Genomic DNA, 26019 nt, shown 5'->3' on the forward strand with positions numbered 1-26019 from the left:
TTAGAAACAAAAGATTCGTAAAGCTTCAAAGCTTGAAGCAGTGTTTTGAAATCGCCCATCACTAGATATTGTTGAATAAAGTCTTTGACATGAGGGTGAGTAATTAATGACAGAATTTATTTTTGGTTGAACTAACCCTTTAATAAAGAGAAAATATATTCAAGAGCACATAAAGTACTCCAATAAATAAATAAATAAACATTGTTTCAGATAGTTTAAAAATTGTATTTTAATAAGAATCCTTTTATAGAGGGGCTACTTCTTGAAAAACGTGCTGGTGCCTTAAAATAAAGGAAAATAAACTGAAAAAAAAAATTCAATAAACTGATCAAAACTCAATAAAATTCATATAGCCCCAATGGTTGTAACAAGATTTCACTCAAAAAAATGATTCTAGCTGCTTGCTCAGTTTATTTAAATAAAATAAGCTGAAGCAACACAAATCTTTAGTTTTTTACTTAATTGGCATTTGCACTCAATTGTATTATGTTAAATGAAATTAAATTTGCAAAATGTTAGGTTAACCTAAACCATTTGTGTTGGGACTACACGAATCATTTATGTTGCATTGATTGAAACTGGGCAGTGGATTTCTAGTTCCCGGCATGCTTTGCGTAGGGATAGATCGGGACAGTAAATGTTGAAATTAAGTGCTGTTTAATGTGTTTTTTAGGAAAAGGAAATACCTTTTAAAGTTTGATGTTCAGTTATATTTCACATTTGAATTTATGTTATGTCGATTTTTATGAGGTTACCATTATCCTGAAGTGTAGACCTTATGGTTAGGCTGTGGGTGGCTACATGATATAAATCTATGTTGTTCTCAACAAGCTTTAACTGTGCTAAAGCCAGTGATGAGAAGTTCTTTACCTGATTATTACATGCATGCTACAAATGTTTCACAGAAAACTTGAGCAACACTGCACAAGGGCACCAGTCTGAATTGCAATAGCACTGGTTGGATCAACAAGAATGAATTATGTTCAGGAAACATTCACGGAATACGTCAAATGAAACTGGTGTGATCTCATTCAATTAGGATGAATTTTACTCATCAGTACAATTAACCTAGCTTAAGTTCAAATAAATCAGTTCAACTGTGTGGACATAGGTGTCATAATTGAATTAAGTTAGACCAACAAGTTATTTTTTTGAGTGTTCTTAAAGGTTTTAAAAGCCTCACAGACAGAGGGATCAGGGTAGGGAACTGAAATTCAGTAAATTCGACTTCATGCCATTCCAATTCAGCTTCCTGTAGGCTGAATCTATTTCAATTTAAATTCAAATTCCAACTCATCAAACAAATGGGAGGCAATTCTTCAATTCTGAGTTGTGTCAAACCCTGCTGTCAATACCACGTGAAAAAAGGGTCACATATTTGTGTGACTGGCTGGCTTTATATTCAGCTCGGTTAAATGAGCACGGCATTTGTGTTGTCACATGTGTGAAAGTATGTGCTTATATGTGCATGAGAGATCCGATTTATAGCACATAAGATGATCATGTCATTGCATCGCATGCATGACTGAAAATCAATGTGTGATACAAGACAGACTATAAAGTTTGACATGGACTGCATGTCAGTTTGCACAACTGTGCAGCAATTTAACAAACTGGTGATGATACACAACAAATCAAACCTCAACAATACTCTTAGCTTGTGGTCCAGCAGTGCAGTAGTAAACACATGACAGTCATTTCTGCACCCTGCTATTGTCTTTCTCCACTGCAAAGGTTTGTCTTTACGACCCCATCACTTCCTTTCATGCTTCCTGCTACTTGGGCAAATATTTCTCAGGAATTCCCTTTATGGTTCTTCCTTCAACATTAAATCAATCGTGCTTTTAACTTCCATCTACAAATTCCTTGCTCCATTTTCATCCACTGTCGTTATCAAGCTTTTATCACTCCTACCATTTACTTTGCTTTATAGCACTAGGTGCTTTATCTCTGAAACTCCTCCATACATCTTTCCCTACTCATCCATTATCTATCTACTAGCAGATTCTTTCAACCCATCTTGCTCTTTGAGACTGATTCATAGCACTTCCTTGTGTCCCTTTTTGTTTCATCACACAACTGTTCCTCAGAATTAAGTAGCTGTTTTACACCAGTAGCTCTGATGTGGTTGTGTCTGACTGCATCTTAGTCCCTAACATCCAAGCTCTTAAACTTCACCCCAAACCACATTCAAAAAGACTTTGGTTGATACAATTGTGTTATATACAGTGCTGCCTGAAAGTTTGTGAACCCCTTGCAGAGTCTGTGAAAATGTGAATAATTTTAACAAAATAAGAGGGATCATACAATGTGCAAGTTATTTTTTATTTAGTACTGTCCTGAGTAAGATATTTTACATAAAAAATGTTTACATATGGTCCACAAGACAAAAAAAGACGAATTTATAGAAACGACCCGCTCAAAAGTTTGTGAACCACTGATTCTTAATACTGTCTGTGGTTACCTGGATGATCTACGACTGTTTTTTTTTGTTTTGTGATGCTTGTTCACGAGTCTCTTGTTTGTCCTGAGCAGTTTAACTGCCCAATATTCTTCAGAAAAATCCTCCAGGTCCCGAAAATTCTTCAGTTTTCCAGCATCTTTTGCGTATTTGAACCATTGAACCAGCAGTGACAATGATTTTGAGATCCATCTTTTCACACTGAGGACAATTGAGGGACTCAAACACAACTATTAAAAAAGGTTCAAACATTCACTGATGCTCCAGAAGGAAACATGATGCATTAAGAGCCGGGGGGTGCAAACTTTTGAACAGGATGAAGATGTCCAAATTTTCTTATTTCATTTAAATTTCTTTTTTTTCCTTTTCCTTCATTTAGTACTGCCCTTCGGAAGCAACAGAAGACACTTAAATGTTTGTCAGAAGACAAATTAAGTACAATTTACCTTAATCTTCAAATTCAAAAAGTTTACACCCCCCAGCTCTTAATGCATCGTGTTTCCTTCTGGAGCATCAGTGAATGTTTGAACCTTTTTTAACAGTTGTGTTTGAGTCCCTCAGTTGTCCTCAGTGTGAAAAGACGGATCTCAAAATCATTCAGTCACTGCTGAAAAGGGTTCAAATATGCAAAAAATGCTTGAAAACTGATGAATCTGCAGGACAGGGAGGATTTTTCTGAAGAACAGAGCTCAGTTTAACTGCTCAGGACAAACAAGAGACTCATGAACAACCATCACAAAACATAAAAACAGTCATGTATCATCCAGGTAACCACACACAGTGTTAAGAATTACGGGTTCACAAACTTTTGAATGGGGTCATATTCATAAATTCAGCTATTTTTTTTGTTTTATGTAAAATATCTTATTCAGGACAATACTAAATAAAAAATGACATGCATTTTGTATGATCCCTCTTATTTTGTTAAAATTATTCACTTTTCACAGATTCTGCAAGTGGTTCACAAACTTTCAAGCAGCACTGTATATACTTATGTATTATATCAACACTAACGGCCCTTGATAATACACACGCAAACACACTGAGAAGAGAGTTTACAAACAACGTCATAGAGCATGTATAGTTCATCATACAATTTTGTGCTAAATTAGCATTGAAACATTGTGGAACTTGAAGGTCCAGTTAAGAGCAGAATTCATCATTCACTTCTGGATGCATTTCATTCCCTTCAGACACTAATACTGGCAGTTTGTCTGCTTCACCAGTTTCACATCTAAATGGGTGAAAGCACCTCCTCCTGTCTACTGTCCTAATCTATTATCCATCCATTTCCACCCTCAACAGACATGACAAGCTTTCAGGCTGCCCTGGGTCCCGGTAAATAGTGCCATATGCACAGCTCTCTAAGTGAGGTCACTGGTCCTTCATGTAGAAAGAGATAATGTTACACTTTTAGGATGTACGTTTACTCTTCAAAGTTAGAAACATCACATAATATTTTGGAGAGGGTGTTCAAACTGAATGTTGAACTAGTGACAGAACGAGCACAAAAGAGGGATGATTTTGCATGATTTGTAAGCATTTAATGTAGCAGTTCTCTTACATGACATGCAGGAATCCAAATACAGGACACCTGAGAGCTGCTCTAAGTATATGCTTGCCATACGTGAACCATTGACTGCACACTCCTATTCAACTTGACACATGAGCATTGAAACAATCATAAATTAAAAGCGCATGAACTTTGCTCTGGTCCTTCATGTGCAAACCCACTGAACCGTGCGAGTTCATTTTGCCATTCTAAACTCAACGTTTATTAACATTACATGTACATGAAAGTGGGAGGGATGGAGAATGGCTCGGTGTAGGAAAGGATTACTGAATAATTCAAAAAGAGAACAAGCACAGATGAATCAAGCAGGCTAATGCCTGTCTCACACACAAGCTCTATAAAATGGAGGATGCTACTCTTTTGTTGCACAAATCTGTCTCATATATTTGCCAGTGAGCAAGGCAGTGTCTTCAAAAGAAGCAAAAGCTTGGGTCACTAGATCTGAGTCAATAGCATGAATTGCATGTTGAGTTCTCTCGTCACCTACTTTGTTACAACTGAAGACTGTGAGGTTTATAAATTATTAAGTCTGCACCAAGGAATTCATGGTGTATGTAAGGTTTTTGGATCCTACGTTTTTTTTTCCGCAGTGCCTCAAAGGTTTAGCCTTTCACCGCCTCACTCTCTATCCACTGCCTTGCTGCCTGTGTCCTCGTTATGAAAAAAGCTGTTCCACTTGGCTTCAGAGTTAACCCTCTGCTGACTGTTGAGAAAAGAGAAAATGGGTCATGAGTGGGAAAAGGGGATGAATGGGCAGCAAGAAGCAGAAAGAAAGTGGACAAAAAGTCAAAAGAGAACTGGGGGATGAGGAAGAATCAAAAGCACTGTAAAAGGCAAAAGAGGCAAAGGTAAATACTAAACAGTTTGGATGATAGAAAGATATCAGAATGAGTTGATCATAAAAAGTCAATAAAGTCTTTGCAGCATTTCAGCTATGTCAGAGACTGCAGAGAAAACCTGTAAGACCTATAACCTTCAAGAAATATACTGGTAGTGCTCTTTCAGAACATTTAGGAAGCTTAGCTGGCTTCAATGGTGGGGTTGAAAAAAGGAAAGACATTTTATAGATTCTTCAGTCATATTAATCTCCTGATATTACTATTCAAGGCCAAATTGACAATATATATACACTGCCCTCCAAAAGTTTGGAAACACCCCTGGCAAAGTGTGGTTTTGGACAATATCAGCATAAATCCTTATCATTTTTTTGGTGCAAATACATTACAGTAACTTGACATTATCATTGAAGACCAGCAATAATAATTTTCATTATGATTACATAATAATGGCAATATATACATGTCAAAGTCAGACATGCCCCTTTGCCAGCTGTGATGCCTGGTTACTGGTTTAAACTTGGCCCAGGTTTGTAAAAGATTTTTGGGTCAGCTCACCTTAATAGCTTCAACAATTGATTGATAATTAAGTTTAGAATACAATGAACCGATTAGAACCCAGTTTAGGTCAGATAGCTGCTAATGGTGGATATTTTGATGAATCGAAAATTTAAGTTTTTTCTATGTATAAACTGTTTATGTAATAAAATATGTCTTCGTAGTTTGTGTTGTCCCTTATCAGTGCAAAATTATCACAAATTAAAAAGGATTCATGCCAATATTGTCCAAAACCCTACTTTTCTAGGGTGTTTCCAAACTTTTGGAGGGCAGTGTAAAAGTACACTTCCATAGTGTACTTAAAGTGCTCTATTTTCACGCACTAATTTTGTACCTAATATACTTAAAATTCTTCTTTAATACTTAAGATAATCTGAAGAAAATCTAAGTGTACTCAACCGTGCTATTTTGAGAGACCATGAATATGAACTATAAATGTGCTTTTAAGGTACTATCTCTATTTAAAAAAAAAATTATTTAGTTACCACTTGCAGTATACCATGGGTTCAAATGTACTACAAGTGGTAACAATACATTTTTGTGTGTGTAATAATATACATATATAATGTGTATATATATATATATATATATATATATATATATATATATATATATATATATATATATATAATTAGTGTACTTTTTCCCCCCACCTGGGTATGATAGATAGACAGAAAGACAGAAAGAGAGATACCAGAAACTAAATGTCAGTGTTAAATTTCAGTATGCTAAAATACCAAGAGCAGTTTCTTTTAAAATCATTTCATTTTAATTGCATTACTTTCGTTTTTTTACAATTATACAGTGGAACATTACAATTTAAAATTTATCTCAAATGTCCTAAGTAACAAACAGGATGGCCATACAAGACATACCGGAAAAAAGACATCTGAATTGTAGATATTAAAAAACAGTAAAATACATTAAATTCAGTACAATCAAAAATTAAGTTATATTGAAGCACCATGTTAAGAACATATTAAAATAAATATAATGAATACACTGGCTTTTTATAGACCAAGGCAAGGCTTAACACAACTATGTCAAAAACATGTAGGACAGCCCAGGGCTCTCATGTCTGCAACTGTTAGAACTGAGAAGAAGCCAATAAATGCTTCCATCTCTGACATGGACTGGGGAGGGAAAAATAATAATAAAAAAATAATAATATAAGTTCAGAGGTGATGTCAGGTTTGATGTCTTGGTGACCTACAGGGCTACAGTACATTATCGTAACAATATTCTATCAAGTGTTAAGCGAGTCTGATTAAGGATCAGCTCCAAAAGGACACTAAACATCTCTCTAGAGTAATACAAGTGGTAACTATTAAATTATGCATTTGCCCAATGTACCAAAGCAATACCCAATATGATACAAAACCCCATGAAGCTGATATAGACAAATGTTTGGAGTAAAAAAAAAAGAAAAGAAAAAAAAAGCATCAAACAGCAAAACACATTTGTGCTTGCAAAGAGTGTGTGATTTGTGTGGAAAAAATGGGATGCTATTCAAATACATTTATTTGAATAGCATCCCATCTTTTCCACTTTACGTCATTACATCCCAGATGGCAAGATCCAGAAATTTGTGTGATTTGTAAGCATTTAATGTAGCAGCTACTACAGTTCTCTTATGTGACATGCAGGAATCCAAATACAGGACACCTGAGAGCTGCTCTAATTATGTGTCATCATATGCACCATTGACTGCACACTCCTGTTCAACTTGACAAATCAAAAGCACATGAACTTTGCTCTGGTCCTTCATGTGCAAACCCACTGAACCATGCAAGTTGACATACACGCTTTTTTTTTTTTCCTCACATTTGATCGGACACATGTTCTTTTAACAACAGCAATCTAGATTGCTAACTCTGAACAGAAAAGGCTAGGAGGAAATAGAGTTTCCACATGGTGGAGAACCACATCCCCATCATGTGGCAAGTCTTATGTACTACAGGATCAACAGAATATCTATTTTCCTTTGTTTTTATACTTAGAGGAACCACTAGCATGAAAATATTGTATTCTATAATAATGTACTAAACAAACTCATTAAATGTAGCATACAAATAATTAAGCAAGTGTGCTAATAAAAATAAGTCTTTAAATATTTCAAGAAAGTTTTGATGCTAAGAACAGGACAATTTCCATAAATCCATATAAGTTTAATGAAAACAAAAAGAACACCTTATTACAATGAAGTTTCAAATAAATAACTTCTTAGCATATCAACAACAAAAGGACGTTATTAATCAGTATATTGTAGGTCCAGATCCACTGTACCGTCAGTCACCACAAGCCTCAGTCTCTTAGGCTTGCGATCCGTTATGGTGGTGCTTTGTGAGTGGGAGGTGGAGAAGTGTAGGGAATTATATGGGTGAGTTCCAGGCTGCCCCTGATGCTGCTGAACCTTTCCACTTTGGCCTCCGTGGACTTTAGACCTACTCACAGAGGGAGAAGGTGTGAAGTTTGAGGGACCACATGCTTCTACAACCAGCCTTCCTTGTGTTCCTGAAGGCTCCATAAGACAATGATAAGTGTAATTTGCAGGTCCTGAACCAGTGTAATTTAAGCTTTCACCATCGCCACTGTACCCCAGAGTCACAGAATGATCTCCAGTAAAGTTCACCACGTAAGACTGGTGAGGAGGCTGACTGTGTTCAAAGGTGGTTGACTGAGTTTTAATCAATGGGACCTCATTGATTGAGGTTTCTCTGCGTCCCAGATGAGGACTGCTGTGCTGCGACAAAGGAGGTGAAAGGGAGGAGCTGAAGTTGAAATCAGAAGAATCACAGTGAGAAACGTTTGGACACATCTGGTTCTTATTGGGCTGAACAGAAGACACTCCAGAAAGCTGAGTGTTTTGAGTGGGAGCCACAACAGCATGGGGTTTCTCCAATTTTGAGAGTTTGCTTTGTGTTGTACTGTAACATTGAGAACTTTGAGATGAGGAAAATAAATATGAGGAGGGCAGGGATGGATCTTTATCATTTCTTGAGATTGTAGGTTTCATACCTGCAATGTTCTTGAAAGCATTTGTTGTAGTTTTGCTAGAGCTAATGAAATAGACAGGGTGAATGTGATCACCTTGCTGACCGGGATTTGCAGGGTACTGTTTGGAAAGGATGTTCTTTGGGCTTTTTTGCAGATTTTCAGTAAATCTCGAGAAACCAGCATTAGGACATCTAGCCGAAGAATCTTTTCCACTGTGAGAACTTGATGGTCCGGGACAAGTAAAGATGCTTTCCAGGTTGTTGTGAGATTTTGAGCTGCCTGCAGCCATGGAACTTTGACAAGCATTTTGGCCTACCTCTGATTTTGGGACATTCTTGGGGTTTGGAAAAAAAGGAAGCTTCTTGTCATTGCTACGAAAATGTGCATTACCAGAGTTGAATGCACCTGAATACTCGCCAAGTGAGGTTGATTTATTTCCTACGTGAAGGGAATGGAAGGGTGTAACAAGGTTACTCTGAGGTCCAGCACCATGTAGGCTTTGCATTGACTGGTTTGAAACGACAGATTCGGACTTAGCATTTGAGCTATGCAAGTTGAGAGGTCCATGAGTTTTGTCTTTAGCATCAACTTTAGCAAGGCCTGACTGAGAGGACTTTGTGTTAACAATGGAATCAAGAAAGTTTAACTTTTTATCCTGAGGATGCAAGCGCACAGTTGAGTGTACAGGCTGTTTAGCACTTGTAGAAGCATTGTTAAACATGGTCAGGTCTTTGGGGAGAAACTGTGTTGCTGAATCTTCCTGCACCTGGAGATCTATGGGACTTTTTGACAACTCACCATCAGACAAGTACAGATCTTTCTCAGGGTCTTGAAGAGGAGCAGAACCTGTGGCTGTATTACATAACTTATCTTTGAAGAGCAGTTGAGGCGCACCAATAGATGAGGATGTGTCAGATTGAGCAAAGACAAGATCAGGGAAGCTTAAATCTTCACCGCTACTAAAGTTACTCACTGGGCTTGGGGATCCTAGGTAAGGGGTCTCTGGATTCCATGCATCAGTGGGACTTTGAGAGAAGGGGCTGCTGAAGGATCCCGTGTTATGTGGTTCACCAGGACAGTAATCTATCAAAGAGCTTGCCAAGCTGTTTTGTGCAGGCATCTGATCGTAGCTTTCAAGATTTAAACATGGAAAGTCAAGCACATCCTCTGAATAGTTACTAAAGCTGCACTCCGTGGTGAAGGGAGAGATCGGAGGAGACTGGTTCTGAGAGGAGGTTACACTAGTGTTAGTAGGAACACTTTTCTCGGATACCTGCGACTGGCTCAGAGCCTGGAGTTTTGACAGACTTTTATTAATCTGAAACAAATTGTGACTCAAGCAAATGTCATTCCTTCCTTTATTCTCAGTCCTACTAACTCCAGTCTTAAGAGTATTGGAATTGTCTGACACAGGCTCTCTTATATCCTCTTTTGCTTCAATACTCCTATTGACATTACTAACTCCTGTCAGCCCATCATAACAGGGAGAGTAAAGCGATAAAGGTGAAAGGGATAATAGTAGAGGTGAAGTCTCAAAACTCACTGGATCTTTGAAGGTCTCAGTCCCCTTGGTACAACTACGCACAGCCATTATTTGCTGGCACGGAGATGGGTTTTCCTCTTTAACTTTGCTGAGAGGCATCTGTTCCAGTATTGCTGCTGTAGAAGAGACAGATGTTAACTTCTTTGGCTCCCTGTACACAGTATTAACGCTCCCATCTTCATTTTGAACTTCTTTCCATTCCACCTCCCACTTGCCTTCAGCTCTCCTGCACAATCTAATCAGAGGTAACGGTTTAATGTCATCAATGTCCGTTTCAATTTTTGGACCAGATGAGTTTTGTTTGAGTTGTGCATTGGTAACATCGGGAGTGTCTTGAACAATTTCTTTTGGTGTGTGTTTGCTGCTTTTTTTGTTGATGCAAACTTTTGATTCTTTTTTTTTCTTAGTTGCACATTCTTTTCTGCAATGCTCCAACACGTCTTGGACTGCTTTGGTGGCTTTCTCCAAACCTATGCCTTTATCAGCCTCCCCATGACCCCGAATCCTCTCCATTTCTGCATTTAAAATTGAGACAGAATCCAAAATGGCCCTAAAAGGGTCACCTAAAGACAAGCATTGTTGTGGGCTTGATTTGTCCACAACACTTTCTGCTTCATCTGTGCTCTCCATTTCCCACTCCTTCCCCCTTTTCCTCTTAAGGCGGATTCTGACATTTAGCCTCTGGTCTTCTTCTGTCTTATCCAAATCCTCTGAGGTAGACAACTCATCTCTGATGGCATCTTCTATATTATCCATAATCTCACAGACCCCTGGTCCTTTAGTTCTTCCTTCTACTCCTTCCTCACTTTCCGCTTGGTTCTCCTCTCTCATGTTGCATTTAACCATTTCTTCATTAATTTTGGAAGTTTCACTCTTAAGGTCTTTGATTGTCGTCTCACAAACAGGTACATTACTTGTGCTATTCCTGTATTCAGAAACTCTGACACTGTTTCTTACTGGTCCACGCCGAGCACTCTGAAGACCTTTACAGCATTGTTTCAACTTGGATGGGCCACGCTTTTTGGACCCAACACCAACATTGCCTTTAAGAGTTAAACTTGATTCTGGTAATGAACATTTCAACGATGTTGTCTCCACACTGCTTTCACTTGGCTTAGGTAACAGATTGTCCAAATTGAGTTCTGTGTCGTTATTGACATCCGTACATGGTTTTGCAGGTGCATTAACATCCTGTTCTGGGTCTGTATCAAGTGATTCTCGAAATGCTCGCTTCTTTAAGGGTATACTGCTCTGGGGACTGTGATCCAGACAAACCATGGGTGGAGGCTCTGAGGAAATTGAAGTGTTTTCTGACTGTCTCACTTGAGCATCTCGACGTACATATGGCTGATCAGCTGCAGTGAGTCCCTGAATAGGGTGCTCATTTCTGTTAAGTGCATCATGCTTGTCCTTTGTCTCTTTGTCAGCAAGTGATAGTGTCTTCAGGTTATCAACTTCTCTGTTATCACTGTAACTGCATGGAAGTTGGTGGTCATCAGCATCTTTATCTTGTTGATTAAACTTGTCACTCAAACTCTTTCTAATATCCGTCAAGAGTACCTTTGCCTCTTTAACAACAACAGTCCTGCTGCCAAAACGTGCTGTTAACACTTTCTTTTTCAAGTAATTTCCTTCTCCCTGCTTCTTGACTCTTTCTTTATCTTGCACCTCAGCTATACCCTCAACATTTGTTTGTTTCTCATCCTTGTCTGCTCTTTTCCGTTTCTTTATAGAATCTTCTGATTTTTTGGGAATTGTGACCTCAACAGATGCAACAGTTACAACGTTATTATCTTCCTTACCATCAATTTCACGCTCATTGCAGCTATCCTTACCGTACACATCCACGAGTTCTTTCACAACAGGATGTGTTTTGCCAATCTCTAAATCACAAGTTACTTTTAAGTACTTATCTGCACTCTCCATATTTACTGGTGTGAAATACAACTCCTTTACCCCTTTCTTACCTTGTCTATTGCTTTCTTTGCTCCCATTTAACTTTGTGCTCTGCTGTACTGATGCTGCTGGTGGGGCTGTACCCTTGTCTTTTCTACTGTCTGCCTTCCTCTGACCTGTACTTTCGACTTCTGGTTTTCCTGGGATAGCCACCCTGACCAGACTTACTCTGAGGTAACGATTTGACCCTGAGAGGAAAGAGATAGAACTGTTAAGAGATGGTGAAGACAAGGAGGGTGTGACGCTTACAGCACCAGAAGAGACAGACTGCCTGTGGTTTTGCTTGTTATCCCCTGAGGTCTCTGAAGCTACACAAGAACTAACATCACCTTCCCTAGGAGTAATGGAACTGCTGATGTGTTTCCCGTCGCCAGCCACTTCCCTGAGGCGATCCCTAAAGACTCTCTGCTGCGCCTTTCTGATCACCATGCTCTCTGTTTGTGATGATTTGTCACTGTTAGCTCCAGCGTCTCCATCAATATGTAAATTTTTATCAGGACACGGTTTACCAGGAGAGATTAAAACAGCATTAGTAATGTCCTTGGACTCAACCTCACTTCCTTTTTTCCCAACTCTGGTCTCAGAGCATTCATTTCGGTCTGTAGAAAGTTTAGAGTTCGATTTGATCAGTCTGGTCCTCCTTTTGTTGAATCTGGAGAGTTTAGATCCAGTCCTTGCTCGGAGACTGCTCCAACGACTACGAAGAATATTCCTGGTCCTTGAGGAAATGCCCTTTTGGACAATTCTAACAGAAGATGCATCATTATTACGTCCCTTGGCCTTCATACCGTTTCTTTCATGTACACTGGAAACAGATCCAAGAGTGAAGGGTTTAAATCTAATGACAGGATCTGCATTTAACATTTCTCCATCCTTGCCCTTTCTCTCCTCTGGTCCATTTATGTTAGCACTGCTGGCTGTTGGAGAGACAAATTTGCTGTTCTTTGTGATCCTCTCTGGTTTTGGTCGCTCTCTCTCAATTAGGTAGAGCAGGGCCCTTTCTTTGCTCAAGGGGTCCTTACAGCTTAATAGGAAATTTGTGCTGTGCCGATAGAGGCAGATGCTCAGCTCCTTTAGCTCAAGGTGAGGAAAAGATAAGAGGTTCTGTGTTCTCTTTTCCACCTGTTTGCAATGCTCCTCCCTCCTCCGCCTATCAGTCTTTCTCATCTTGCTCAAAACAAGGGCGTTCCTCTTCGTCCGTTGGGAAAATGTATTCCTCATTGGCAAGACTGACAAAGAATCAAATGAGAAGAACAGATAGCCAGAGTTAAGTGGTTGATAATAGTGAGATTAGTTGACAATACTAGACAATACTAGCTTTTTCACCAGATTATTAGGAAATTGCATGGTATGTTTAATTATATCCTTTGTGATTGTACACTCAAAACACATACATTTTACTCTGGGACACAAATAATATAAGAAAAGAAAATGTGAATCGTATAACAAGCATACCAGAGTTTGATACAGTGAGAAATGGCTTTGGAGTGCCATTTCCCCTATTCCTGTTAAGCCTTAGATCGGTCTCTCTGAACTCATATTTCTGTCCTGAAGGATCCCCGGAGCAAGCCTCATCTGGTAACTGGTCTCTCTTCTTAAATGATCCCTCCCCTCTCCTGCATAGATTGGCATCATTAGACTTGTGATAAAAGTATATTTAAAAGGCTTTTAAATGGATTTCTGTCATTAGAAACCTAATTGACATTAAAAACTTAATACAGCTCAAAATAATTACATGCATCCATTGAGATAATTATGCATAATAGATCTAACATCACTAAAATATCAATAGCAGATGGCCTTAAAGCAGTATTAACAGATTTACTCTCACCTCTCACATGTGCAACATTCACACATTTCATTATTCTCCCCAAAAAAGCTGTCCCCATAGTAACAGGTAATCTCTTCCCCTGGTGAGATGGGCCGCACCACTTTTACACAAGCTCCATTCTTATCTCCCGGGACAAACTAACAGGAGGAACAGAAACAAACATTATGAGCAAATTACTTTTCAGTATAAACTGTTTGACTGTAATCTATTTAGTCATATGCCAGGAAACAATAAAACAAAGTACGTAAATAGGGGGGGGGGGGTGATTTCTGTGGAAACTGTGATGCATTGTTTTCAGGATTCTTTTATGAATATATGTGTTAAAAGAACAGCATTTATTTGAAATGGAAATCTTCTGTAACATTATAAATATCTTTACAGATACTCAATATCAATTTATTACATCCTTGCTAAAAAGTATTAAAATCTTACTGACTTTTGAACATTAGTGTATTTTTTCTATATACATCTATGTATAAGTTGTCTACATTTAGGACCCAGACTTTTGAAAATGATTAAAGACATAAACAGCAACAGTTCTATTAAGCTGCATTTACATTGCCAGACCGTATGTGCAGATCTATTGTGACTACTCTACAGAGGAGTTTAACGCATTAATTGTATAAATGTACATTTACGCTGCAAAATACACTACATATATACAGGATCTTTATACAACCAAGCAATTCAAAATATTCCCCATGAAAGCAAGAGTCATAACTTTGTGTCTTACCTTACAGTTGGGTCTGCAGTCTTCTCCAAACAACAAAAATCAAAAAGAGAAAAAAAAAGCACAATCAGATCATGTACTTTACCAAAGACCACATTTTGAAAAATTAAAGGGGCTCTATGTAATAATGACACCCAGTGTTCAAAATAGGTACTGCAGTCCAAATTCAAAATATTGTTTGGCCCGGCCCCTCGTTCAAAGACGCGGGTTGCCAGCTTTTACAGCATATGTTTGCCAGCAACAATAGGGAGCGCAATTGACAATGAAAGCTGAGGAGACTTGCACACTGTAAGCTGATGAGTTGATTTATCTGTTTGATATGCTGTTGTTCATAGAGATTCCGATTCCGATTTCCAATTTTTTTGTTAGTGTGATCGGCCGATACCTATTTTTTGCCGATTCCGATTTTCTTTCTAAGAACTATAATTGACAACATATACAAACAAAAATCTACTTTTCTTCAATGCAGAGTTTTATTTTCATAAAAACAAAACAAGTAAAAGTCAGTAATAAAATATAAACAGCTCAAATAAATGCAATAGAATAAAGAGAGCTATGAAACTAAGTTTTTCGGGTTAACTGGGTTTTTATTCAAGTAAGAAATACTACAGAAATTAAAGTAATCAAATGTAAACTAACACATTGTGTTATTTTGCATTGGTTACCTTAATTTCTGTAGTCTTTATTGCAAATAATTCTTACCATTAAAGTTATACAACGTATTCAGTCAAGAGCAGAAAGTGATTTTCTTTGTCTTTTGTTCTTTGATTAACATGACAGACAGCAGCAGGAATACTGGACTGCTGTCCCTTTAAGAGTTTATGAACGGTGTTCAACGGACCCAATACTGTTACACACAACATGAGTTCACTTTCTTAGCTATTTAACGATTAAAAACTGACTGTGTTTATCTGTGTACTCGCCAAGATTGCCTGTGCCGCTGGTTTTGACATATTTTTGTATGTATTTGACAGTTTAAGTGCAGGAAGGCGCTTATTTGGTACTTGTGACTCTGTTTGACTTCTGTCTCTGTTTGAGACTGAGCGTGGCTTGTTCGCTTCACTTATATAGATCAGTAGTGCGCGCGCTTTCGGTGTGAGCACGAAACCTGCGGGAATGACTAAAATTATGCGTAATACAAGCACTTAACCGGAGCGAATGAGACGAGAGAGAGAGAGAGAGAGAGAGAGAGAGAGAGAGAGAGAGAGAGGAGGCGCCCAAACGGGTGTGTGCCACTTCACCGTGACAGAGAAGAGAGCGGGAACATGCAGCTGACGTTATTGCGTGATTCTCTGACCCAGTTTGTTTGCTGGTTTCCATGGTTGCAATACGCTGTGTTTTCCGCCAACTGGCAACCTGTGATGTCGAAATACTATTGGATAAACTGCAGCATGAGGTTTCGCACAGACCAAAACAAAAAAAGACATTCCGACACAGAACGCACATTTTCAAAGTAGAATATCTGGCTGTAGCATTGTTTTTCTGAGAAACAAGTAGGTGAACTTAGCATGTTTCCTAAATATCTGCAAACATATTGGGGTATTTTTATGCTTTATTAAAGTAAAAATCTTACATAGAGCCCCTTTAAATATTACTGATGAGTAAAAGTATACAGGCTCTCTCACCATGATTAATGAAGGCAGCGGGCCCCAGCCAAAGCTGAGCACATCTCTTGCGCGTCGAGTACATGACACTGAAGTCATTCACTCCTGCTCTGAGCACGGCACTATCTTCAGGGCTTAATTCAGCTATACAGCCCTGCAGTACCTCCACCCGTTCTCCCACAAACCTGGAGAATTCAACATTATCATATCCTCAAATATAGTGGTCAACAAAAATTAAAAAGTTATGATTACATGTTAAGACATATTTATTTTTATAGCACTTTATACAATACAGATTGTTTCAAAGCAGCTTTACATTGATCAACAGGAAAATAATGATGATTTAATGAACATTAATTAAATCATTATTATTATATTTTATGATATATATATATATATATAAAAAAAAGTGTTTCTAACCAGTGCCGGGTGGATGTGATTTTGGCTCCATTAGTCTCAGAGGAATAGCGGTTACACGGCTCAATGTTCACTCCACTGTCCAACAGAAAAGCTGTCATATAGCGATACATCTAAAGAAAAGAGATGAAGTAGTTTTTAAAAGCACACTGCAACATTCAATAATTACCATACTTTGAATCAAACTAATGCTGTGCACTGCGCTTGTCTTTAATCAGACCAAATTCTAATAACTTGCATTACAAAAGCCAAGCCCTCACAGACACTCAGAACGTTTACTACTGGAGCATTTGGAGATTCAAATTCAGGGAGTCAAATTATGGTAGAGCATAGTAGGTACATTTCTGTTGTCTTTCTTAGGGCAAGGTATCAGTGTAGTTTTTTCAAGTTGATTAAATTCCAATTGACCCTTCACCGGAAGTTTGATTGACAGGCGATCTAACCAATCATAACGCAGGATCCGCCATTTTATCTGACAAAGCAGTCAGGTAAGTTAGTAGATTAACATTGGTGGACTTGAACTTGAAAAATTATGTGTACTGACATCATTCTGTGGTTGAAATGTGGTTCAATTATGTTTATTTGATGCCATAAATTAACTAGTAAAAAGAGATGATCGGTTCACGAGCCGCTTGATCTGAGGCGCTACAACAATCTGTCATGACACATTAAAGAGCCACAAAACGGTATTTATCGTTTACATTTCTTTGTTTCAAACATTTGGGGTCAGCAAGATCTTTTCATATTTTAAAAGTATTTAAAAGGAATTAATTTCTTTCAAAAAAAATCTTACTGACCCCAAACTTTTAAAAAGGTATTTTTGGTCCATTTTGCTTATTTACGAAAGAGATTCTCCCTCAGTAATCCTGTAAATTATACAGGGAACACACGCACACAGATGAATGAATGGATGAATGAATGAATGTCTACAATACATGTGTACAGAGAGACTGTACTCATCAAGATAGCGAACAAGTGATCCAGCAAAGACAAACATTTTGAAGTAAAGGCAAACCAATGTTACTTCACTAAACACAATAACAGCTGCACATTCAAAACTCATTCACACATTCCTATTTGGTGATGGTGATGACACACGAACAAACAGGGAAAGGTGAACGTTCACCAATTCTGGATAATATATTATACTCACATGCTGCTTTAACAACTCCTGTCTGTGTGAACCCAGCTCAGTGAAATAGCCACTGACCCATTCCCCATCCAACAGAGCATCAAAGGTGGCCTGGAAGTCATGTGTGCGTTTGAAGCGCAGAAGGGTCTCTCTGAGGTAGCCCCATCGCCGGATCTCAGGGGGAGGACTTAAAACATTCACAGAGTGAAAAAAAACAAAACAATTATAAATGGAAGAAATAAACTACAGTTTAAAAGTCTGGGGCCAATAAAACCTATTTTTAAAAAGAAATTAATATTTTTATTCAGCAAGAACACATTAAATTGGTCAAAAGTGAGAGTAAAGACATTCATAATGTTACAGAAGATTTCAAAAAAGTGCTTCTACAAAAATATTAAGCATCATATAATATATTAAAATAGAAAAGTTATTTTAAACTGTAGTAATTTCACACAATAGTACCATTTTACTGTATTTTTTTTTAAATAAATGTAGCTTTGGTAAGTAAGTATAAGAGACTTCTTTCAAAAACATGAACCTGAAAATCTGACCCCAAACTTCTGAACAGTAGTCTATTGCTGCATCCCAATTTGCTGCCTACACTATGTCCTAAAAGCATGTACTGTTTTTGTGAAGAAAAAGTACATGCTTTTGAGTGTGTAGCAGAACAGTAAGCAAGCTTTGGGTCATACTACTTAGTCATAATTGCGTCTTCAACGGACAGCTCTGTCACTTAGTAATGTGCATCCTGTCACCGTTTAAACTGCCCTGTCAGTCATCTTGTCACAGTTAAATTCCTCCAAATTCAATTTAATTTAATTTCCTGCCATATCTGAGAGAAATGTAGTAGCACGTTGATCTGCCAGTCGCTTTCATGTGGAGAACCCTCCTTAGTTAATAACCAAACTTATCTTTATAAAAGTTCACAATGCTGTTACAGATGAAATATAATGTGGATAACATTAAATAAATAACTTAGTAACACTTTATTTTAGGGTCTATTAACTAGTTGCTCATTAGCATGCATATTATAGAATATTTGCTATTTATTAGTACTTATTAAGCACATATTAATGCCTTATTCTGCATCAACTTATTCTACATTCTTAATCCTACCCAATACCTAAACTTAACAACTAACTTACTAACTATTAATTATTAAGCAGTAAATTAGGAGTTTATTGAGGGAAAAGTCATATTTTATATGCATTACCAATATCTTTTCATCAAGTTAAATACTGATTATAAATCACTCAAACCCCTTTATCTAAACCTCTCTACTACTTACATATCCACCATGTTTGTAGTTTTTTAACACTTTTTATTCAAGTTTGTAGTTCTAATCAAATCCTCGTCCAACACGCAATGGGTTGTGGGCAAGATTAGCTGTGAGAGTGTGCATGGATCTGCACTTCGGATTGTAACTGGAAGTAGTAGACCATATCTTTGGAATCCACATTTCAACATACTTCGATTTGGGACTAACTAATTCTAATTTCAAATACTTTTCAGGGCGGATAGTATGCAAATTGGGACACAGCATATGTTTTACACATTACTATGTAAAACAAACAGATTACATTTGAGATTTTATTACTTATCTGTATATGAAAATACTATCAGAACAACAAAACAAAAATAGTTTTTCTTTAAATACTGTGCATAAAATCTGTCCATCTTGTATACAGCAGTAGCACATAAGAGTAGAGCTGAATAAGTACCTTATGTTCATCTTATGGGTGCTGAACCCCAGTAAGGGATCCAGCACCAGACTCGTGGCCAGATCATCTGTCTCACAAAGCTCTCTCACACTCATTCTATAAGATCCCTCCATGGTCGCCCACCATCAACATGCTGGAACAAAATGAAGCTGGTGAGTTACACATTCGAACAGCTGCAGGTCATTCAACACAAGCATAAAGCATAGAAAAGAAGGTGATTTTTCCTTTCTACAAATATGACTTCATCTTACTGTAAAAGAAATCTGTTTACAGTGGTGTCCAATAGTCTGAGACCACTAGTGAAAATATTTCCATTTTAAACAACTTCATTATTCACAATTTGAATGAAATGTGATTATTTTGCCCTAATGACAGCAGTATGATGTGAGAGAATGTTCAAAAGAGCATCTTAAGCTTCAATGCAAGCAAGAACATCTGACAATCTGTAATAAGCCAGATGATCAGTGCAGCAAATCTACATTTTTTGATGTGCATTTTTAGAGACCGAGAAACAGAATCTGAAATATCTACAATTTATTTTACATCAAATGTGTTTGTCCACCATAAAGCTTTGTTTATTTCCAGATTTAAATCAGATTTTGAAACCTTAATGATTAATGCAGTCTCAGGCTTTTGAACTCCACTGTATTTTTCACAAATTTAAGTATCTCTTAACTTAATTGCAGTGAGAAAAACTAGACTGTAATACTGAATTTATTACACAGTGTTACTGGGCCTACTGTAACAGCAGCTGTGGTCAATAACATTTAAAATATTGACAACCCATTGTATAATAGCACACATCAATAACAGGCCATAGATTTTGACTGCATGAATGGGATTTAAAATTAATTGGCTTAAACATTTTCTAACAGTTTTTTGTTTTGCGTCCCTAGGAGTATCTTTATAAGTGTTGGTGGAATTGAATTCTTATTACGCTGTGACTCCCTCTCAAATTGTCAGAATTACATAAGCAAGTTCTTTTATACTGGAAGTTGATTTCCCCTCACAATTTACCAATTTGAAACAATACGTATTTTTTATTTAGGAACAAGCCACTTTTTATAAGCGATTGGTGGGAGAGGTATCTGGTCTGTTGTTCATCTTTTTGGTGACAAAGGTAATTTTATGAATCACAGGACTTTCTGTGAAAAGTATAAGTTTCAGTGTGGTCACAAGCAATATGTTAAGGTATTGAATTGTATTCCAAAGGGTTTTGTTCTGTTAGTTAGAAATTTCCAAATCAAGTTAGTCGAAATAATGTGACTCAACTTTTTCCAAAGAGCTCTATTACTAAAGGATTAGTCCACTTTCAAATAAAATTTTCCTGATAATTTTCTCACTCCCATGTCATCCAAGATGTTCATGTCTTTCTTTCTTCAGTCGAAAAGAAATTAAGGTTTTTGATGAAAACATTCCAGGATTATTCTCCTTATAGTGGACTTCAATGGCCTCCAGACGGTTGAAGGTCAAAATTACAGTTTAAGTGCAGCTTCAAAGGGCTTTAAACGATACCAGACGAGGAGTAAGGCTCTTATCTAGAGAAACAAATCACTCATTTTCTAAAAAATACAAATGTATATGCTTTATATAAACAAATGATCACCTTGCACGTGCTTCCGCTTTCCGTATTCTTCAAAAAGCTTACGTTGTATGTCCTACACTTTCCCTATTCTACTTACGGAATGAACGCAGCGCCAGTTCCATTTTTTCCGTAAGTAGAATAGGGAAGGTGTAGGACATACAACGTAAGCTTTTCGAAGAATACGGAAAGCGGAAGCATGTGCAAGGTGATCATTTGTGTTTATAAAGTATATACAGTTGTATTTTTTTTAGAAAATGACCAATGGTTTCGCTAGATAAGACCCTTATTCCTCGTCCGGTATCGTTTAAAGCCTTTGAAGCTGCACTGAAACTGTAATTTTGACCTTCAACTGTCTGGAGGTCATTGAAGTCCACTATAAGGAGAAAAATCCTGGAATGGTTTCATCAAAAACCTTAATTTCTTTTCGACTGAAGAAAGAAAGACATGAACATCTTAGATGACATTGGGGTGCGTAAATTATCAGGAAAATTTTATTTGTAAGTGAACTAATCCTTTAAGAATTCTGTATCTTACCTTTCCTATACTCCCAAAGCAAATGAAATACACTTTAAAACTTTTAATGATATTTACCCATCCTTAGAACTTCTTAGGCATAGATTCAATATTGATCACAATAATTGTACTTTCTGTGGTTCCGAAATATAAACAACAGGACATTTAGCACTTTTTTTTTTTTTATTGACTGTATATTTAGTAAAGCCTTTTGGTCTGACATTTACGAGTGGCTTAAAAAGACAGTTAATTTGATTTTTTCCATTTTCTGAAAAGGACATAACTTTTTGTATAATAATGGAAGATGTACAAATTCAATTTCTTCTGAACAATATTTCCATTTTGGGGAAATTTTATATTCATAAATGCAAGTGCCTGAAAACAAAGCCATTGTTTTCTGTTTTTCAGAAAGAATTTTGGATTTTCTGTAAATCTATAAGAATCGTAAAACTGAAAAGTGGAAGAAGACTACTTGGTTTATTGAAGAAATTTAAGCTATTAGAAGACCCTGATGTACAATTTTTTTTATTTGTATTCCTTTTTTTCCTTTTTCCTATTTATGTTTCCTTTTTACAAAATTGTGCTACTAATACTGAATTCTGAATAGTTTATAACCTAAATCCAGAAGAACTGTGACAACGTTTCCAAGATGCTTGAAGAAACCTCCAAAGCCATTTAATAAAAACTACATGCAAGTGTACCTAGGACAAAAGCGCTTTTAAACGCAAAGATCAGATCAGATGTGTGGAGCATACCGGCTGTTGACAGACTCCTTGTGCATACTAAAATCTCACTGGACTATTACAATTAATGACAAAAGGAATGTTTGGAAATGTAAACTGATGTTTCCTACTGACACACTACAGCAGGGGTGTCCAATCCTGCTCTTGGAGGGCCACTGTCCTGCAGAGTTTCGCTCCAACCCTAATTAAACACGCCTGAACCATCTAATCAACGTCTTCAGGATTACTAAAAACTTCCAGGCAGGTGTGTTGAGGCAAGCTGGAGCTAAACTCTGCAGGACAGTGGCCCTCCAGGACTGAGTTTGGACACCCCTGCTCTAAAGCAAAAGATGTAAATGGCTTAAAACCATTTTTTAGGGAAAATAAAATACCAAAGTGGCTTTTTCATTATTATTTGATAAATAGGAAGTTCAAAAGAACAGCATTTATCTGAAAAAAACAAGCTTTTGTAAAGAAATGAAAGAAATTAATACTTTTATTCAGCAAGGATGCATTCAATTGATCAAAAGTGACAGTAAAGACATTTATAATGTTGCTAAAGCTGTAGATTTCAGATAAATGCTGTTCTTTTGAACTTTCTATTCATCAAATTGTAGACCACAGTTTTCAACATTGATAAAAAGGTTTCTTGATCATCAAATCATCATATTAGAGTGATTTCTGAAGGAAATTTCTGAACACTGAATGCTGAATGATGCTGAACATTCAGCTTTAACATCGCAGGAATAAAATTACATTTTAAAATATATATACGAATAGAAAACAGTTATTTTAAATAGTAAAAATATTTCACAATATTACCCTTTTTTGCTGTATTTTGGATCAAATAAATGAAGCCTTGGTGAGCAGAAGAGACTTCTTTAAAAAACATAAAGATCTTAGTGTACTTATGGATATATAAACCAAAATTATAGATCGGTTACTAATTAAAAATTTCTTTAACAAGACATCTTTGATAAATGTATTGGCTGAATGTAGCATTTTGCATTTAGAAAACATACAAATCCAAATTTACTTATAGTTCAGAGAATCTAAAAATCTGAAAGCATAAGGTTTTTTTTACAGTGTATAAACAGCAGAAGAGCAAAAAAAATGTCTGGCAAAGCGAAAGCATTCTTATTTCCTCAGGAAGAGACTCTAGTTGGCAAATGCAGAATAAAATGCCATCGATCTAACTTGTTAATGACAGAAGACATTTAGTTGTAGATTCATTGACCGAATGTACATATCTTATAGTACACTGCATCGCATAGTGTCTGCACTGTAACCTGCTGATTGTTGCAAGCAAATCTCCTCCTCTGGTGGATTAAAATACATATAAGCTTGCTCTCCGCTGACAGGTCAGGAGTCGCACTACAAAGCAGCGATTGAGTCTGAAAACACTTCAACACTTGAGTTGTGATCGTGCCTGAAAACAAGCAGCTCAGCTCCACAAATCACAGCGCCGAAGAGAAAATGAAAGTCAAAATGGGTAGTAAAAAAAAAAAAGAAGATTAGATTAGATTAGATTAGACTAGACTAGACTATAGTAAAAATAACACATTTGGCGACATGCTCTCGCGGTGATACCCTCATCTGTCATCGAGCACCTTTGATCGCGCCAATTAGTCGTTATTAAACAGCACACCTGACTAGAGGTAAAAGGGTAATTGATTTCGCCAGTTCATAAATGCAGGTTATTACTGGTCACAGCAGCGCGAGGGGCTATATATCAGTTTCGGGGGAGTCGAGTTAATGGACTTCATCCCAAACCACCGAGGTCCGGTTAGCTCACTGGACAAACACAGGCAGACCCACACGGTCCAATTTGAATCTCTAGACATTGTATATTCCTCATTTTGAACATTATATGATTTCAAAAGCGGCGGGAGCATATCCATGTAGTATAATAAGCAGCCCAGCATATTTACCTGACGGGCTTTCCTTCAAATTTCTGGTGGATTTGTCCGTAGTGAAATTCGCCTGAAAGCTAGCAGGCTAGCTCTTCCTGTTGGCTACGAGCGCCGCAGCCATCTGCTCCTGCTGGACCCATTTTCCATGATTTATACCTTTCTGCTGCGGATATACGATCACCAACCCAAAAATTGACAGTCCCGTTGAAAGGATTCGGGAATTATACTAGCATTAATTTTTCTATACTGCGTTTGTTTTCGAGCGTAGAAGTGTCGTCCTGGAGTCGAGATGAATTCAACCAATCCTTGACATCCATGGTCGCGCTCCTATTGGCTAGTGTGACGAGTGGCAGGGATCTCGGCGTGCTTCGCCTCCGTCTATTAGCTGGTGAAGTTACACGGCGTTGAGGTTGACCTATAGGAGTGCAGATGGAGAAAATACCAAACGCTTCTACCATTCAGTGCTCGATAAAGAAGCTCCGATGCCCGCCTCATCTCTGTAACCGTGTCCTGTTGACCTCCTCGAGTTACGCAATTAAACAGCAGTCTGTTTGTTAGGCAAAATGCATGTTTGATGGGATTAAGACTTTCTGTTTTTTTTTTTTAAATATTCATTACCCTCACTGTGTTCTTTGTGCTGTTTAAATGTACTATTTGTTGTTGCACATTGTCTCAAAACAATAATAAACACTGGTTTTGTGAATGCTATTTAAGCTCCAGTTATCATTTAAATATTTAATGTTGATAAATCTTAAATACCCAAATTAGGATTTCTAATCCTTTTAACCAACATGTGAATAACTCACAAATTCCCAAAACCTTTTCCCATGGGTTTCGCTGTTGTTTTTTCTAACCGTTCTCAGCTGAGCGAGCGCTGTCAGGGTGGAACACATTTTGTAGAAAACAAAACAAAGCACTTTAAGCAATTCAGAAACTGTTTTTTTGTTTTGTTTTTTTAAACAACAGCTTGGTAACGATTTACAATAAGGTTCATTAGTTAACATTATTTAAAGGGTTAGTTCACCCAAAAATGAAAATAATGTCATTTATTACTCACCCTCATGTCATTTCACACCCGTAAGACCTTTGTTCATCTTCAGAACACAAATTAAGATATTTTTGATGAAATCCGATGGCTCAGTGAGGCCTGCATTGAGAGCAAAGACATTTCTTCTCTCACGATCCATAAAGCTACTAAAAACATATTTAAATCAGTTCATGTGAGTTCATTGGTTCAACCTTAATATTATAAAGCGACGAGAATATTTTGTGCGCCAAAAAAAAACCACAATATTGACTTTTCATCAATATAGTGATGGGTCGATTTCAAAACACTGCTTTTGAGCTTTACGAATCAAATCATCACTCGGCGTGCCAGTCACATGATTTCAGCAGTTTAGCCGTTTGATAGGAGCTCCGAATCATTGATTCGATTCATAAAGCTCTAAAGCAGTGTTTTGAAATCGGCCCATCACTATGTTGATGAAAAGTCGATATTGTGTTTTTTTAGCGCACAAAAATATTCTCATCTCTTTATAATATTAAGCTAGAACCACTGAACTCGAACTGTTTTAAATATTGAGAGAATAAGTGTCATTGCTTTGAATGCAGGCCTCGCTAAGCCATCAGATTTCATCAAAAATATCTTAATTTGTGTTCTGAAGATGAACGAAGGTCTTACAGGTGTGGAACGACATGAGGGTGAGTAATGACTGAATTTTCATTTTTGGGTGAACTAATCCTTTAACATTACTACAGCATTTAATATTCTTTGTTAATGTTGATTTCAACATTTACTAGCACATTATTAAAACCAAGATTAGTATCCGTTAACATTTTATGTTTATATTGTATGTATTTGTTAAACATTTAATTCACTGTGAAGTAACATGAACAAACTATGAACAGCTGTATTTTTATTAACTAA

At 37.2% G+C, this 26019-nt stretch overlaps 1 protein-coding gene across 2 annotated transcripts; it reads right to left on the bottom strand.

Moving 5' to 3' along the window:
* Positions 1 to 6174: 6174 nt before the first annotated feature.
* kmt5c (lysine methyltransferase 5C) lies at positions 6175 to 24587 on the bottom strand. Of its 2 annotated transcripts, XM_048204087.1 has the most exons (10): positions 24111 to 24587; positions 19360 to 19492; positions 17660 to 17825; positions 16510 to 16619; positions 16111 to 16274; positions 14489 to 14508; positions 13756 to 13892; positions 13380 to 13540; positions 12254 to 13153; positions 6175 to 12112 (listed from the first exon to the last, which is right to left on the bottom strand). In XM_048204087.1, exons 2-10 carry the CDS (start codon positions 19470 to 19472, stop codon positions 7680 to 7682), a joined length of 6204 nt encoding a protein of 2067 aa, XP_048060044.1. In that variant the 5' UTR covers positions 19473 to 19492; positions 24111 to 24587; the 3' UTR covers positions 6175 to 7679. The 2 variants fall into 2 exon arrangements, with proteins under 2 accessions (XP_048060044.1, XP_048060036.1); XM_048204079.1 differs by having other exon boundaries at positions 6175 to 13153; positions 24111 to 24586.
* Between the last annotated feature and the right edge of the window lie 1432 nt (positions 24588 to 26019).

Source organism: Megalobrama amblycephala, linkage group LG1, assembly GCF_018812025.1.
Source record: "Megalobrama amblycephala isolate DHTTF-2021 linkage group LG1, ASM1881202v1, whole genome shotgun sequence".
In the NCBI taxonomy this organism is placed as follows: domain Eukaryota; kingdom Metazoa; phylum Chordata; class Actinopteri; order Cypriniformes; family Xenocyprididae; genus Megalobrama; species Megalobrama amblycephala.

Coding starts and splice junctions, on each gene's coding strand:
- kmt5c (XM_048204079.1), bottom strand. CDS start 19,472: ATGGAGGGATCTTATAGAATGAGTGTGAGAGAGCTTTGTGAGACAGAT. Junction 14,509..16,110: donor CGCTGCCTTCATTAATCATG/GTGAGAGAGCCT, acceptor TGTTTGGAGAAG/ACTGCAGACCCAACTGTAAG. Junction 13,893..14,488: donor ACTGCAGACCCAACTGTAAG/GTAAGACACAAA, acceptor TCCTCCTGTTAG/TTTGTCCCGGGAGATAAGAA.